The sequence below is a fragment of the Sturnira hondurensis genome, unplaced genomic scaffold, assembly GCF_014824575.4.
Source record: "Sturnira hondurensis isolate 20B ecotype Veracruz unplaced genomic scaffold, ASM1482457v3 Scaffold0006437, whole genome shotgun sequence".
In the NCBI taxonomy this organism is placed as follows: Eukaryota; Metazoa; Chordata; class Mammalia; order Chiroptera; family Phyllostomidae; genus Sturnira; species Sturnira hondurensis.
In genome coordinates, this window is record NW_028079068.1 from 3315512 (window position 1) to 3332181 (window position 16670).

The 16670-nt window shown below is 45.4% G+C and overlaps 1 protein-coding gene across 5 annotated transcripts in view; it reads left to right on the forward strand.

Annotated features, from left to right (window-relative positions):
* LOC118989104 (diacylglycerol kinase iota) overlaps positions 1–16670 on the forward strand; it is a 315926-nt gene that overhangs the window by 49567 nt on the left and 249689 nt on the right. For all 5 annotated transcript variants that reach the window (XM_037049123.1, XM_037049127.1, XM_037049124.1 and 2 more), the window contains exons 2-3: positions 682–790; positions 11982–12077. In XM_037049123.1, coding sequence (XP_036905018.1) covers positions 682–790; positions 11982–12077 — 205 coding nt within the window. The remainder of the gene's footprint in view (positions 1–681; positions 791–11981; positions 12078–16670) is intronic.

Here is a 16670-nt window from a genome sequence, read left to right on the forward strand (position 1 = left end):
TCTTGACCTTTTCTACTTTTCTCTCCTGAATCCTGTTATGTTCCACTCGACAAACCTAGAATCCAAACAACATGTTCTAGATTTTTCTTGCCATGGACCTTGGTAAGGTCTCAGTCTTTCAGTGTTTGCTATTCCCTGGCAGATAAAAACCAGTCTTCTCCCATTTAGAACCTTGAGCTCCCCGTGAAAGTCTTCTGCAGGGGAAAGGGAGGGTGTTCTTGAGAGGAGCCAGAGCGAACTTGGAGCTGTGATCACTTACTTGGAGAACATGTTGGTGGGACATGGAGGAATTTCCATAGAAGATCTTATGCGTCTGCTTTTCTGGATTTTACTGTCTGGCAGCTTTAAACTTGGCCATGTATTGTGACTGCCCCAGCCCTAGGCCTTTTTCTGCAAACAGACCCACATTCTCTCCTCTACCCTGAACAGGAGCTTACATTTTTCATTTCTGGCCCTCAAGCAATATTTCTCCAACGTGACCCCCACAGCTGCCCTGCCTTTGAGATCCGCCACCCTCTCCCTCCACCATGACCTTTGAAGAGATATATTCCAGTACCTTTTTGAAGGTTTGCACATGCGGGAGACTAACTCACGCATCATTTCTACCCCACAGGAAATTTTTAGCTCTGTATGACCCTCTGATGTTGGTTTTTCTTTGTATTTTTTTTCTTCTTGCTGCAGGAAAGCCATCTCCCGGGCAGGCCTGCAGCATCTGGCTCCTGCTCCTCCCCTCGGCCCTCCGGTGGCAAACGGTCCAGCGAAGGAGCCCAGAGCGACTCTGGACTGGAGCGTAGGTGTCGGCTTTCTTGTTTCGTCATAATTCGACTGCATGTGTGTCTGCGTCTTTCTCGGGGTTCCCATAGCTACAAGCAAGACTTAGTGATTTTGATGTTGATTTTTTTATTAATTCATTTTTTAAGTAACGTGTATTTTTAAATTACAGTGGAATTACAATATTATATTAGTGTCAGGTGCCTGACCCAGTGATTAGACATTGTATAACTTTCTAAGTGATCATCCCAATAAATAGGGTACCCATCTGACCCCATGCATAGTTATTAGAATATTACTGACTGTATTTCCTACGCTGTACTTCACATCCCCAGGACTATTCTGTAACCACCAATTTGTACTTCTTAATCCCTTCACCTTTTTCACCTATTCTCCCCATTCTCATCTGGCGACTGTCAAAACATTCTCTGTATCTGTGAGTTGGTTTCTATTCTGCTTGTTTATTTTGTTTTTTAGTTTCAATTGTTGGTAGATAGTATTTATTGCCATGTTATTGTTCATATTTTTCATCTTTTGTTTCCTTTTCGAAGAAGACCCTTTAACATTTCTTGTAATATTCGTTGGGTGGTGGTGAACTCCTTTAGCTTTTTCTTCTCTGGGAAGCTCTTTATTTCTTCTTCCATTTTGAATGATAGCCTTGCTAGGTAGAGAAATCTTGGTTGTATGGACTTAGTGCTCCCCTTGTTGTTCCCTGGCCAGTCTTCAGATAGCCAAGCCAGTTAGACTCCCAGGCACGTAACTCCTTTGTATGAAGTCAGGTGTGTTGAAGACTACAATCAAATCCTCATGAATCATTTGGAGTACTACTGCCTGGGTGAGCAGCCGTGAGATGGAAGTACCACTGCTCCCCTGCCCCCTCCTAGCTGACAGTGAGTTGAACTTATCCTTAGCAGCATCTGGAATTGAACTTTGATTTCCTCAGCTCAAGCTGTCTTTGCCTTTTTGGTTCTCCCCTCCCCTCCCCTCCCCTCCCCTCCCCTCCCCCTCCCCCCTCCCTTCTCCCTCCCTTCCTTCCTTTTTTTTCTTTTTTCTTAATAGAGGATGACCTCACTTCACATCTCAGGCACTTCATGTCCTCCTGCCTGTTATTCTTCCTCCCCTCACCCAAAGGTAGATAGGTTTTGTCTCAGTGTGAGTGGGTAACTTTACTGATTTTAGCATTTTAACCAGAAGACCTCCACCAAAGCTATCAACTGGAGTTGAAGATTGCAGCCGGAAATTCTTAAGTCATTAGGACACATTTGTTGAAAGTCATCAGTGAGTCAAGTTCTTGGTGGAAGACATCTCTAACTGTGGTTTGAAAGGGTTTTGTCCCTTTCTGAAGGAATGTGAGGAACAGCGTGAAGAGAGAAGAGGCTGCTCTGAAAGTCTGCCTGTCTGGTCTTGATGATGTATTTGTTTAGCTTTTGTAGTTAACAGAGAGGAAATTCATTTTCTTTTTGCCTGTAAGAAAGAGCATGGCAGAGTAGGGGAAAGGAGGGAGGTTTTAAAATTAAATTACATTTGTTTTATAGTACAAATGCTATGATTTAATTTTTTATATTACAATATTTCTCTCTCTCAAGCATACACTTACTAACATTTTTGTTTTACCGCAGCGGTGAGAGAGTTCAGGTACCACCTGAGCACATTGAATTGTTCAGGAGGACTGTTCCTGTCCTGGACTTGCCCTTTATTCCAGGAAAGCTATTTAATAAACTCTTAAATCATAACAGAGTATAAGGTATAGTTATATCAGTGATTACATAATTAAAAAAGAATTAAATCTATAAACAAATGGATAAATAAAATCAAAGAAGGACATGCACGGACCAGTGATGAGTGTGAGCGCATGATCTAAGTCAGGGACCCAACCCTGGCCCAGTGGGTCAGTTGGCTGGAGTGTTATCCCCATACACCAAAAGGCTGCAGGTCTGATTCCTTGTCAGGGTGCATACCTAGGTTGTGGGTCCGAAACCTTGGTCAGGATACATGCCCATTGATGTTGCTCTCACACTGATGTTCCTCTCTCTCTCTCTTTGTCAAATTAATAAAAATGTTCTTGGGTAAGGATTAAAAAGTATATATTAAAATACATATTAAAAATATATATACGTTAGTTTAGTATTCGCTGGGTTTCAAACAATCCTCTATTCAAAATGCAAGATTTTATGAGTTTTAATTATTTAGACAGAAACATTTATTAAACCCTTTTTCTGCTCCTTGTGTTCTGCTCTGTGTTCGCACCTGTGATCGGGACAGCTGTGGCCCCTCCTGAAGGGACTTTATGAGTGTTGTCAGGATCAAACGTGGCAGCAAATGTGAAAGTCCTTTGTAAACTGTGTGGCCTGCGGACTTACTTATTTATAAATAAAATAATTGAAGAGTTTATTAATTCATCACACATTTGTGTACTTGCCTTGTCCTAGAACCTGTGTTGGTTTCTTGGAATTCTGAGGGGAGGGAGACGTTTCCGTCTCTAAGAAGCTTAGAACGCAGTGGGCGGAGGAGAAACCAACAGGTCACATGCAGGGCGGTGACGCCGGGACCAGAGGAGCACAGAGAGTGTCACTGGAGCGTGAGGAAGGACGCTCCGTCCCTGTTCGATGTTGGAAATGGCTATTAGAAATGCTTTTACAAAGAAGCGTCCTGCTTGAGCCAAATCTTGGCTAGTACGCATTATCTTCTGATTCCCGCGGAGAGAGACGTGCTGTAGCATTTCATCAACATGGTATTCGGGGCTGGTGGTGGAGGCTGCGGTATACTGTACAGGAAGAGCTGATAGGAACTAAGGCTGGGTTCATGGGTAGTGGTTCTGTACTTCCTCCCCTCCTTTGGTTGTGGGCACCCCGTCACGTGGCCCGGGGAATTATCATGGTGGCAGGAAAGGCTTTGGGAATTTTCACAATGGAGGGAAAACCGGAAGTCTTGTCTGATCCAAAGGCATATTAGGTGCTGTGGGAAGAGTTTTAAGCTGTGACCTGAAAAAAATAATAATTCTGGGCTAATATTGCTGTTAGCAAACAGAAGCCAAATGGTGCCCAACCCTACAATTTTTTACTACAATCATGAGAAACATTTTTCTCAGAAGGGAGGAAGAAACAGATTCTTAAAAACACGGTGGGGACGCTCCGGTATTGAGTTGGATGAGTTCCTTGTATATTTTGGTTAATGGATATATCATTTGCAAGTCTCTTCTCGCGTTCAGTGGGTTGAATTTTCATCTTGCTGATGGTTTCCCTCACTGTGCAGAACCTTTTTAGTTTGATGCAGTCCCATTTGCTTATATTTGTTTTCAGTGTCCTTGCCCAGGAAGATCTATCCAAAAATTGGTACAAAGAACTATGTCCAAGAGTTTAGTGCCTATGTCTTCTAGGAGCTTTACGGTTGCAGGTCTTACATTTAGGTCTTTAATCCATTTTGAGTTTATTTTTGCATGTGGTATAAAAGTCACACTGTGGTCCAGTGTGGCTTTTTTTGCATTTTTCTGATCAGTGTTCTGACACCACAAATGGAAGAGACTGCCTTTACCCCACCGTATATTGTTTTGCTAAGACTTGCCCTTCCTTCAACATTTTTGGCCGTTCCTAATGAGTGTGCTTTTCACCCATTTCATGTATGTCACTTTAGTTTGCACATCTATTTAAGCAGGTAAACCAGGCTTTTTTTTTCTGTGCAAAGTGTAAGACTAGTTTTCTGGCTTGACCTGTCTCTGCCGTTCCCACCCTCCCCCCTGCCTTGCCTGCACCCGTATAAAAAAAGAGCATGACTGTCTGTCTCCGCTGTCAGCCCATTCTTCGGGACTAAATGCATTAAAGTGGTCAGTCTTTACTTATTTACTGTGGTTTATTAAGCATTAATTTGACTTGGAGTGTCTTAAGAGTCTTCCAAATGAGGAGGAGGATGGCAAGGACTTAAAAAATAAGTAAAATAAAGAGGATCTCCAATTTCTTGCTGTTGGTGAGGATGAAGGGCCCCCACAGGGTCAAGTTATGCTTTTTGGCAGACCTGATGAGCATCCCCTTGTCCCCCAGCCCACCTCCCCTGCCTCTCAGGCTGAAATTCTCTTTGCTCCATCACTGTTTGATTTGGGAAATGAGGGTCATCTCAAAGGCCTATAGCACTGTGACCTGCCCTGACCTACATCACCTCTCTGGGACACCAGATACAGAGCTGTTCATGGCGCCTCTGAAGTTGCAAGGCAAATCAGGGTGAACCTGGACTTACGATCTTACCCCCCAAGTTTCTACTTATTGTAGAACCCCCAAAGTGCCCTGTTCTGACTTTAGTGTATGTGCTAAAGTCTTCAGGAGGGGCAGTGTTATTTCCTAAATATCTGTTTGTGAGGGGGTTTGAGGAGTGGCTGGCTGGTGGGGCCCGAGACCCAGGTGAGCAGTGCATTATTACAGGAGTCGGTTCTTACGCTTTGAGCACCTGAACTTAAGAGTTTCCTTCAAGTATTCCATTTTCATTTTCTCATTTTCCTACTCTGTGATGTAGTCTCTCTCCTACTTTTAATCTGTTCCTCAAAGCCCAAAGCTTCTCTTCTGCTCTGATTTGCTCAGATGGCTTGTTGTGACCTACAGGATCCTCTGCCCCACCCAGTTTCGTTTCCTTGGTGACTCTTGGCCAACATGCACCCTTGCTGCCCACGCACAGGCCTTTCCCTGCATGCACATCAGGGTTCGAACCCTTCGCCTGGACGTGTGGGGAGTAGCCAGCCTGGTCTTCTGTTTGGTGCCTGCATTTCTCTCAACAGCAGTAGACAGTCGGCCCCACCCAATGTGGAAATTATTTCCTCTCTTGCTCTCTGCCAGACTAGTCTCATCTTTTCAATCCAACTGATTCTATTTATTCACTTTTTGCCTTGATGTCACAAATACCTCTACCCATCATGCACTGCCTTACAAAATTTAGAGCCAACTTAGTGTTTTTACTAGATTTTCTTATTCTAGGTCCTTAGATCTCAGGCTCCTGGAAGGGAGGGACAGCATTTTCTGCTCGTTCTGTCTTTTTCCCAGTGGAACGCACAGCATCATAGGCCTGGTAACTGGCTGGGTACTGACGTCAGAGGACTGATTGATTACAGTCTTTCTGCTCACTCAGCCAGGTCACCCACTGGGAGTCCAGGGGCACCTGGATAATCTCCCCTTCCTGAAAGGGGTGGTAGTCATGGGTCTGAAGCCTGTTTTAATCGTGAGTGGATTTGTGCTGTTTTAATTCCAAGTAACTCTTTAAATTTCCTTCCTAACACAGTACATTGCTTTAAGTCTTAAAGCACACACAGTGGTTTGATCTTTTCATCCCTCCCAATGGCATCCTCTCTTCACCTTCCTGGGGTCAGCCTGCAGCGGCTGCTCCCACTGACCCCCGGCCAAGCCAAGCCAAGCCAGGTTGGGGGAAAACAAGCTAATTGGCTAGAAAGGGAATAATGCTCAAGAGGGAAAAAAAATTCTCGTCTCCTGGGCTGGAGTCCAAGTTTCCAGCATAGAGTGAGTTAGCCTATTTAGAAGGGTGTCTATTGTGTAGATAACGCTGTGTTTTCTCTCAGAGGTCACATGCCTCTCTTGTGACGGAGACTTGACCAGACTTAAAGGTTTCTTCCCTGTTTTTAATGTTATAGCAGAGAAGCTAGGAGGTGGGTCTTACTCTGTCTCCACTGTTTCATAATTTGTTTTTGCCCGTGGCACTGCCTAAAACAACTCAAAATGATGGTGGAAAAGCCACCAAGGCTTTTCTTAAAGGGCGTGTTGGTTTAAACTTAGCACTCTTGACTTCATTTTTTTCTTACCTCATTGGAAAACTTTCTCCAGTCCCGAGGGCAAAGGAAAACAGAGGCTCAGCACAAACAAAGCCAGATCCGAAATCTAAACCGTCTTTTCTTCCCTGTAGTCGATGACGCCGAGACATAGGCATTTCTCTTCGGCAGGTCACATGTAACACAGTGCACCGCCTGGCTGTTGGGTTCAGGGACAAGATTAGGGAAACAGAACCTTCAAGTGGGATTGCTTTAAAGTGGGTTAGGAAACTAGGTCATCTTATCTTTAGAAACCTTGAATGAAAAGCCAGGAGGAGGCAGGTGTGTGTGCAGGTGCGCGTGCATGTGCGTTCTCATTTTAGTCTTTTTTTCAAATGACAAGTCCTAGCAGACCTGTGCCTTCTTTACCTGCTTTAGGCCTCGGCATTTTTACCTTCGGGTTTGGGTGTCGTCACCAATAATGACTCCCATGTTTTATCCCCCTCCATTTCAAAAACAGTGTGAGGTTAATCGAGATCAGATTGCTGAGAGCATGAGGCATGCACCAGCTGTAAATCAGGGCAGGCCCTGCACCTGGTCAGCCATGCTAACAGTAGGAAAGATCTCGCGAGATTTTATGTTCTCTCTCTCTCTCTCTCATCCTATTGTGAGAACTTTAAATGCAATCACACTGGCTGCTGGGGGTAACCATAGAACCCTACAGCTTCACAGGTCCGTGAGAAATATCTAGGTTTGATCTTCCATCTGTGGGCAAGTTATTAGCTCAACATATAAATATCAGGTATAAAGTAATTATAAATTTTCTGGGAGTCACATTTTGAAAAAAAGTGAAAATCGTTAAATTAGATGTTAGCCCCTTATTTTGTTTCACGAAATGCATCCAAACTATTACCAGTTCAACATGCAATCAACCAATATAAAAATGATCGGTGAGATGGTTCACATTCTTTTTTCACACACAGTCTTCAACACCTGCTGTGCCTTCTACACGGACAGTAATTCTCCAGTGCCACCCACATTCCTGGTGCCCAGTAGCCTCTTACAGGATGGCACAGGCCACACCATCCAGAACAGGTTCTACCTATTGTTGTCGTAAAGATTTACACGTTCTACCTATTGTTGTTGTGAAGATTTTTAGGGGAGACATTTTTCCTTCCTGAGTTTGTGGGGACATTTATTTAGGATACATATTTACAATTTTGTCATTGTTTTGAAACATTTTTACAAGTAAATATCATGATTTTGCGTAAATCATTGGCTACTTCTGTCAGTGCCCTCTATCTGTGAGTGTTACTCATCTGTAACACCACCCCCCCCCAACTTTTATCTCTTACCTATAACTCTTCCTAGGACTTCGTAGAACTTGAGGACAAGGAATCATACCCTCCCATCTATTTCTCTAGATATATGGGTGGATTCTTAGGTAGATTATATGTGGTAAGTCATAATAAATTTGAGTAAATCACAGTGGGAGGAACTATTTTTAGTCTGTTCCTCCAAGTTTTTGGACTCGGAGGAACAGACTAAAAATAAGACAGATATTCTTAGGTATATCTGTAGAGACCTGTCTCACCACTCACACGTGCAGGAGAAATGTTATCTTCATTTAGAAATGGGAGAGCTGCATATTTTTTTTTTGTTTGGCACAGATAGGTGCTCTGAACTGTATACTATTAAAGATGGTATTTCAAGAAATGGAGGTGCAGAAAAGAGAGAAAGAGATTCCTGGGTGGGGAGAATGCGGTAAACAAAAAGCGTGGAACATTAAAGGGAAAGTATGGCTCCATTTAGAGAAGGGTGACAGGAGGGTTCCATGTGTGAAGGTGAACAAGGAGAGTTAAGACAGGTTGACGGCATCAACAGAAGGTCTAGTATGGGCACTTGACCTTGAATTCCATTTTATGAATAAGAGGGAATCGTTGAAGCATTCCGAGCAATAAAGAAGCCTAATCATAGCTGTGTCTTCAGGGAAGTTTTAGTTTATACAGCAGTGCAAAAATCAGAGAGAATGTCAGCATGTCAGGGTTCAGAGCAGAAGAAACCAGGCCTCCGAGATTCGACATGCTGCTCAGTGTGTGGAAAGTCACTTGGCGGTAGATGTAGATACTAAAAAAAAAAACCCATCCAGACAGAAAATATGAGCACAGGGAAGAGCCCTGTATTAGTTGGGGGAGACTGGGCTGGAATTAATAACCATGCACGCATGTAATGGCTGAACACAGACGTTTATGTCTTACCTGGGTAACGGGCCAGGCTGTCCCCGGTTGGCTGGCAGGGGGTTGGCCCTGTTCCGTTGTTATTCCGTGACCCAGCAGAGAGTTGCTCTACATTTTCACGAGAAGGCTTGTAAAGCCCCCCCAGAAGCCGACTCTTCGGGTATCCAGCATGGGAAGAGAGCATGAAGGAGTGCACATGGGAGGTTTGCGGGGACCAAGGCTGGAAACGGTACGAGCCTATGCTGCCCGCGTTCTGTGGGTTAGAACCTGGTCACACTGGAAGGGAGCCTGGGTAATGAGGTCCAGCTGTATCTTCAGGAAGAAAAGAAAAAGGATGTTACTGAACGGCTAGCAGTCTCAGCTACAAGGATGAAGGGGATAATGTACGTAGGCGTTTCTTCCCTTAGGATTATTTTCTGAGGGTACATTTCCAAAAGTGAGATTGCTAGGTAAATGTATAAATGCTGTAATATAGTGGATATTGCTTCTTTAGAGGCATGTGTGAGTTTGTTTTCTTTCTCCCATCCCCAGGATCTGCCTTGCTAGCTTGGAGCTTGCCTGCTGTGTATCTGAGACTTCATGTCTCTTTCCTTCTAACCTCTCCTCCCCTCTCACCTTCTTCCCTGCTGACTGTCCGAGGAAAGAGAGGTAGCAAGTCTAATAGACCAGTCCGAGACAAGTTCTAGAATCTAGGATCTAAGCTTGAAGAGGTGGGGTAGGGTTTTACTGGATGATAGGGGCTCAGACATAGAGTCACCTCTAGAACTTTGAGAACTCCCGATACCTCATAGTAGTTAACACAAACTCCCCGCGAACGGTGCCCAGGAATTCTTAAAACTCCCCAGGTCATTGCCATGAGCAGTCAAACGGGAGGACCCGTGTGCTGGGGCCGCTGTAGCAGAAAGCTTCCATGTTTCCCTTCCCTCGTCCGTCTTCGCTCACGAAGATCAGTGTTTCTAATCAGATCCCTGCTCAAGAGTGAGGTTAGCTCACGAGTCCCGCTGTGCCAGAGTCCGAGTGGGTCCGTCAGCAAGGTGGGATGCGGTGTGCAGGGGACACACAGCCGTGGGCCCGGGATGATGCCTGGCAACCCANTATCCAGCATGGGAAGAGAGCATGAAGGAGTGCACATGGGAGGTTTGCGGGGACCAAGGCTGGAAACGGTGTGAGCCTATGCTGCCCGTGTTCTGTGGGTTAGAACCTGGTCACACTGGAAGGGAGCCTGGGTAATGAGGTCCAGCTGTATCTTCAGGAAGAAAAGAAAAAGGATGTTAGTGAACGGCTAGCAGTCTCAGCTACAAGGATTTAGGGGATAATGTACGTAGGTTTTTCTTCCCTTAGGATTATTTTCTGAGGGTACATTTCCAAAAGTGAGATTACTAGGTAAATGTATAGATGCTGTAATATAGTGGATATTGCTTCTTTAGAGGCATGTGTGAGTTTGTTTTCTTTCTCCCATCCCCAAGATCTGCCTTGCTAGCTTGGAGCTTGCCTGCTGTGTATCTGAGACTTCATGTCTCTTTCCTTCTAACCTCTCCTCCCCTCTCACCTTCTTCCCTGCTGACTGTCCGAGGAAAGAGAGGTAGCAAGTCTAATAGACCAGTCCGAGACAAGTTCTAGAATCTAGGATCTAAGCTTGAAGAGGTGGGGTAGGGTTTTACTGGATGATAGGGGCTCAGACATAGAGTCACCTCTAGAACTTTGAGAACTCCCGATACCTCATAGTAGTTAACACAAACTCCCCGCGAACGGTGCCCAGGAATTCTTAAAACTCCCCAGGTCATTGCCATGAGCAGTCAAACGGGAGGACCCGTGTGCTGGGGCCGCTGTAGCAGAAAGCTTCCATGTTTCCCTTCCCTCGTCCGTCTTCGCTCACGAAGATCAGTGTTTCTAATCAGATCCCTGCTCAAGAGTGAGGTTAGCTCACGAGTCCCGCTGTGCCAGAGTCCGAGTGGGTCCGTCAGCAAGGTGGGATGCGGTGTGCAGGGGACACACAGCCGTGGGCCCGGGATGATGCCTGGCAACCCAGCGAAGGCGTGATGCACTGGCAAGGACGACGCCCTGGGCTTGCCTGCTCGCGCCTGCCTTACCTGCCAAGGACTTAACGTCTGGCCGGTCTGCATTGGTGTTGCCAGTGGTTTTCGAACCACTTCCCCACTGCAACCTTTTATACATCAGTCTCTGAAAGAGTTGGCAGGTTTTTTTGCTGTGTTTAGACTCCCCTAGTATGTGCTGCTATGATTGTGTGTTGAGTTTCCACATTCTCCAGTAGATTTCACTCTGTGGGTTACCCCACTCACCCAGTGCCTGGTGCCAGTGAGGTGGAATGAATGGTTATTGAATGAATGAAAGAATGAAAGGATAAAAAGATATTTTATTCTAAAAATAGTTCGACATTCAAGTTGGGTGATAAATTCTCAGTAGTAGAATATTTTAGATTGTGCAGATGAATGTTTTTAGGAAACCCAGCAAAGACATGCTTTTTAAAAGTTACTTTTACAAAGAGTGTCCTCATCCATCACTATGTGAAAACTTAGATTCCAAATCCATGGCTGTTCTCTGTTTGCCACTGCGAGTATTTGAATATTTTTAGGACCAGGGAAAACCTTAAGTTTGAAAAATGCAGGACTGATTGGGTGAGGGCCCTACTGAACTGGCAGAATGTTTGAATTTGGTGAAATTTCTCAGGCTTGGAGTACAACGTGACTTTAAACTTAAAACTGAGTTCCAAGAGGCCTCTGGCTTAGGAGTATGATTTACCCATTAGTGCTATAGTTATGTTTTCAAACCGTGAGTACTTAAAGTACTTTAATACCGCTGTCCTCCTTCGTAGCTAATTGGCTCAGCAAAGGCAACTTTTTGAATAGAGTTTGTTTCGATGGGCACGGAATCTGCAGTGTTTGGCCTGGAGAAATAAGGCCTTACCCTGAACGATTTGAGATTTGAGGGTTTTATCTTTATTTGTTTAATATATATGTTTCAAAGATGACCATGTCCATGGAGCATCTATAGACCAAGAGGCTACTTTAGTTATTGGTTCAAAGTTCTCCCAAACGCCTTTTCCCACTTCTGGACTTTTGGTAGGACCAACACCAGTTGTATTTTCAGGGGTGAAATGAGAAGTGTTTAAACTCCTTGGGTTCGCTGACTTTCTTACATTCCCAAAACAAAATTTGAGAGCCTCCCCCTCCACGCCTGCAAAGAAAACTGAAGCCAGGTGGGTCTCTTCCTTCCAGGAGAACGCCGTGAACGGAGAGCACCTGTGGCTGGAGACCAACGTCTCGGGGGACCTGTGCTACCTGGGCGAGGAGAACTGCCAAGTCCGATTTGCAGTGAGTATGCTCCCCACGCCTCTGGGTTCTGCCCTCCGGGGGGCGGGAGGCCTTCACCTGGAGGCTGAAGACAGCGGGGGGCGGGGGGCACCGAGCCTGAATTTCCAAGGAGAGGTTGGTAAGAGCTTGTGCCTGTGAGGCACTTGATAGAGTGTATGAAGTGAATGTGGCTTCCAAGGGGCCAATGGAAATGTCTACATGTGCGAAACCTGGGTATTATTCACGTGCCAGCTTACAATGACACCCAGAGTTGGTTTCTGTTTATGTGGGCGAGAGGGAGGAGGAGCACGAGCCAATGTCTGCCTATGTAGGGTGTGTCTGGGGGGGGCAGGGGGGTGTGTGGAGGAAGGGTCTCTGGTGGAAGGGTGACTCCTCTGTAGGGTGTGTCTGTGGTGGTGGGTGTGGTGGTGGGTGAAGTGGGGGATGGGTGCAAACACCTGTCCGGTGGTGGGAATAGGTGAGCAGATAATTCAGGCTTCTGGAGGGTCAAATGCTAGAAACCATATAAAGAATCAACCAACAGTCAACCACACTGGAGTGTCCTTTGATTTTTAGAATCTATTCTGCGTTTCTATTTAGGCCAATTTATTTCAGTGTTTAATTTTCTTTACATTCCACGAAGAGAACATGGTCAGTAAGTTGTGAGGAACTAAAATTTTAGTGTTGAGAAAGTGAACTTAAGATTTTTGTGTAGGTTAAAATTAATAGTCCAATAAACAGAGTAATCAGAAATTGGAATAGTGAAAAAGAAACAAATGTTCCTACTTGGGAAATGGGCGTCATAATTGAAATAATACATTTTTCCCCTGTTTGTTTCTTATGTGAAAGAAAGATCTGGGGCCTTGGAATTATCAGTGGATACATTTCCATTGATAACTAATAAGGAAGAGATTGAGCTTCCGTCAAAGCTAGTGGAAGAATATAGCCCGCAAGGACTTTTATCAGGCCGCCTGGAATCTCAAAGCTGGGAACCACGACCTTTAAAATGACATTAGCTGTCTCCATGCCTTGTTGATAGGTTTTGCTTCGGGGAAGCTTCATGAGAGCTTTGGAGACCCAGGGTTTGTCTGAGTGAAGCTGGAAATAGTTAAAGTTCATGGACATGCTCAGCTGCAGCTCTACAGGCTCTCGACTTAAAGTCAGGAACCTGGGTTTGAATGTCAGCGTCACCACTAAGAGTGTGACGTTCAGAACTGTTGACCTCTGGACGTTCTCTTCCTTCTCGGTCGAAAAACGAAATAGGGTTAAATTATTTTTCATTTTGTTTCCAACTCAGATCTGTACTTAATTTTCTGCAATTCTTTTAATCTGGTCGTACATTCAATTGATTTAAATATCACTTGAACTCTATGCATATCTATTTTAATGCAAATATAATTGCATGGAGTTCCGTCGAATGAACCGAAACCAAGAGAAGCTCAGCTCTTTGGACTAAAATCCTACAAATAATGAATTAACATTCTTATCTTAGATAACTGTGTAAACATTTGTCTTGATAACATAAAATGGAAAAAAGGAAAGCCAGTCTTATTTGTCTGTATACTTTTGAAATATTATCTACTGATAATTGCTGCCGGCCGGTAGCTTGTAATTTGTTATGGAATTGTGTCTTATTTTGAGATTGCTGCCTTTGATGATTTCGTGGGCTGTTATAGAGTCAGCCACATGTTATCACTCTGGCAAATACATGAACCTATGCACACATCCTCCTTGAATCTTGTATCAGTAACTGGCATTGCTACCCTCTGAGTATAACTTGATCACTGTTCCTGCTGGGTTGGGAAAAGCAGCAAGGAGAGTGAAGGAAATTTTAGGTAGATGTAAGGAGGTAAGAGAGTTATGAAAATTCCAAGTGTTCTGTCGAACCTTTCTCAAAACTTCCTCCCAGAGGCTTGACTCAATTAACTCACATTATAAAGCGTCTTGAAGAGGAAGAGCTTGCCTCTAAAAAGGGTTAAGTGAAGGAATAAATCAGTGAGGAAGCTGAAGGCCTGACTGTTTCCTCCTCAGGAGTTCCCGAAGGCTCCGTTTCCTTACCTATACAGTGAGGGGGGTGTTGTTGGGAAGTTGTATTGAGATAATGCGATAAAAGGGCTTCGTTGCCATGTAGTGACCGATCTAAGGAATTAAGAGGGAAATCAAAGATGGGAGCGGACAATTCATGAAAGAACTACCACAGGCCAATACCTATGTGACAAATATAAAGAAAGGCACCCGAATTAAAACAACTATGAAGGGGCAAGATCACATGCCTATGAAATGAGCAAGGATTTACAAATAGCAATATTGCTGCTTTGGTTTAGGCCACCCTGGGTGCCCTCGTGGTCGGCTGCCAGGGTGTACATTGACAGGCTGCACAAAATGGGCGGTGTGTAGCAAAGCATACAAATCTAGCTCTGTCTGCCTCGTTGGGGCACCCTGTTTTGAGAGGGACCTTGGAGAGCAGGAGAAGATGTGGACAGGTGTGTTCAGGTGGATTCCAGGCAGGGAACTTTGCAGAAGGCAGCGTTAAATACCCTGGGCTGCAAGCGAGCATTAATGAAGGGAGGGCGAGAGCGTGGACCCCTCCCGGTGTTTGAGGGCTGCCACGAAGAAAAGGGAATACGTGCCTCGCCCTTCGTTGTTAGGAAGGCAGCACTAAGTTCTCCAGGCTGCAGAATCCACGGACTGTGAGAGTGGGTCTAACCCTTGGTGAAACAGACGTCATCTGGGGACCCTGCGGTGAACAGCATAGGTTATAGTTCCTGTCCTTGCTCCAAATACTGATTCACTCTGCCTGGAGTTGGACTTGAAAGTCTGTGATTTTAACAAACACCTCGAGTAATTATGCTGCAGATGGTCCACAAACTTACCTTTGTGAAGTACTAGGTATTATGAGAAAGAACTTAAACAATGAGAGCTGCCCAGCAAGGGAGCATTGTGCCTGGAGAGAGATGGGCTCGAAGCGCGTGTCTGCAAATCATTTGGATGGATGTTTTGGAACTGTGTGTGTGTGTGTGTGTGTGTGTGTGTGTGGTGGTGGGGGGCGGTGCATTTAGGGGGCATGCTGAGGGGTACACACCTGCTTTGGGTAAAGAGGTAGGCAAGGCGGTCTCTAAGAGAGCCTCAGGTTTGAGTGCTGTAGAGCAGCTTTCTTAAAATTGAACATCTTTGTAAGAAAAATGCACTCATAAAGAAATCGTTATATTCTCCTTTCTTCTAATGAGCCAACTTTGAAGAAAGCTGACCTGAAATAGGCACCAAATTAACACAAGCAGGTGCTACCTGCAGGCTTCTACACCAAGTGCAGGCGGAACGCTGGGAGGGGTGAACCCACCACGGAAGAGTGCCTTTTACGCCTTGCACTGGTTTAGCGAAGCAGGCGTCACGGGAGAAGTTAAGAGAAGGGAGAAGTCGGTGTGGGCTGCTAGGCAGAGGCAGCTGCATGGGCACGGAGACGGAGCACAGTTCTGAAAGGTGGGTAAGGTTTACGTAAGTGGAGTTGAGGAAGGCGAGCATTTCAGACGAGGAGAGGAACGTGAGCGCACTCAGGCGGGGCCAACCGTTGTAAGCGAGGAGGCCTTTGTGAGGCGTGCGTGAGCACCCAAGGGCGGATGGGGGTGCGTGTCCGTGTTTCCCAAACCAACACTTGGAGTGCGTGTTGCAGATGTCTGTGGAGCACGGCCATCTGACCCAGGGCCTGGCACATGGAACGCCCCTTTTTCATGACAAAATCTTTTATACAAAATCATGGGCATGTAATTCTGTACCATAACGATATCACACTCAAGCAAGCACACCCTGTGACAGTTTAGGTGCACTGTTCAAATTAAAAACGGTCAGTGATCACACCTGTGTTGTTACCCTACCAAGCAGCCCACACTTCTGCCAGGCCCTGTATACTGTCTAAACCAAGACAATTTATGGGTGCAAGTGGCTGCTGCTGTGACATCGAGGGTCAACCACACCTGCCTCAGGGACACTGTCACCCTGACTTGTGAGGACATTGCCGTCGTCTGTTTAAAACCAAGGCTGTCCTGCAAATCTTCCACCTCCTGCTGCCATGTGATTGGTATCTGGGGGCGGACGCTGGGGGGCACTGAAGGCAGCCCGGCGACATCACAGGGCGTGCAGACTGCCGTAGGAGACTTGGTTCCCAAACCTCGGGCTGAACCAGGGGACCTTTGAAATCCTTCCTCTTTTACATTTCTCCAGTGGCAACGTTTGGTAGAATATCTGTGAGCAGTTATTTCGTGGGATTGAAGTCATTTTCAAGTCAGTGACAGTACCCAAATTAGCAACCGGTTCTTTTTCTGGTCTAAAAAGGAGAAAAGGATGCAAAAAGAATGAAATTGGAGCAGCAGGATTGCTGTTTTCCCTACATGACGACGAGGAGAAAATGAAATACAATTCAGGAGAAAAGGAAATACAGTTCCAGCTAGGGCCATTCTTGCTTGTGGTGGTGTTGATTTGGCTAGCCATTTGCTCATTCACTTGTTCCGTGAGTGTTAGGGGCTGAGTGTGCCACATGAGGCGCTTCAAGCGGTGCTGCGAGTGACGGTGAACTGTAAGTGACAACCTCGTTGTTGAGTGGGGAGAAATCATTCTCATGCT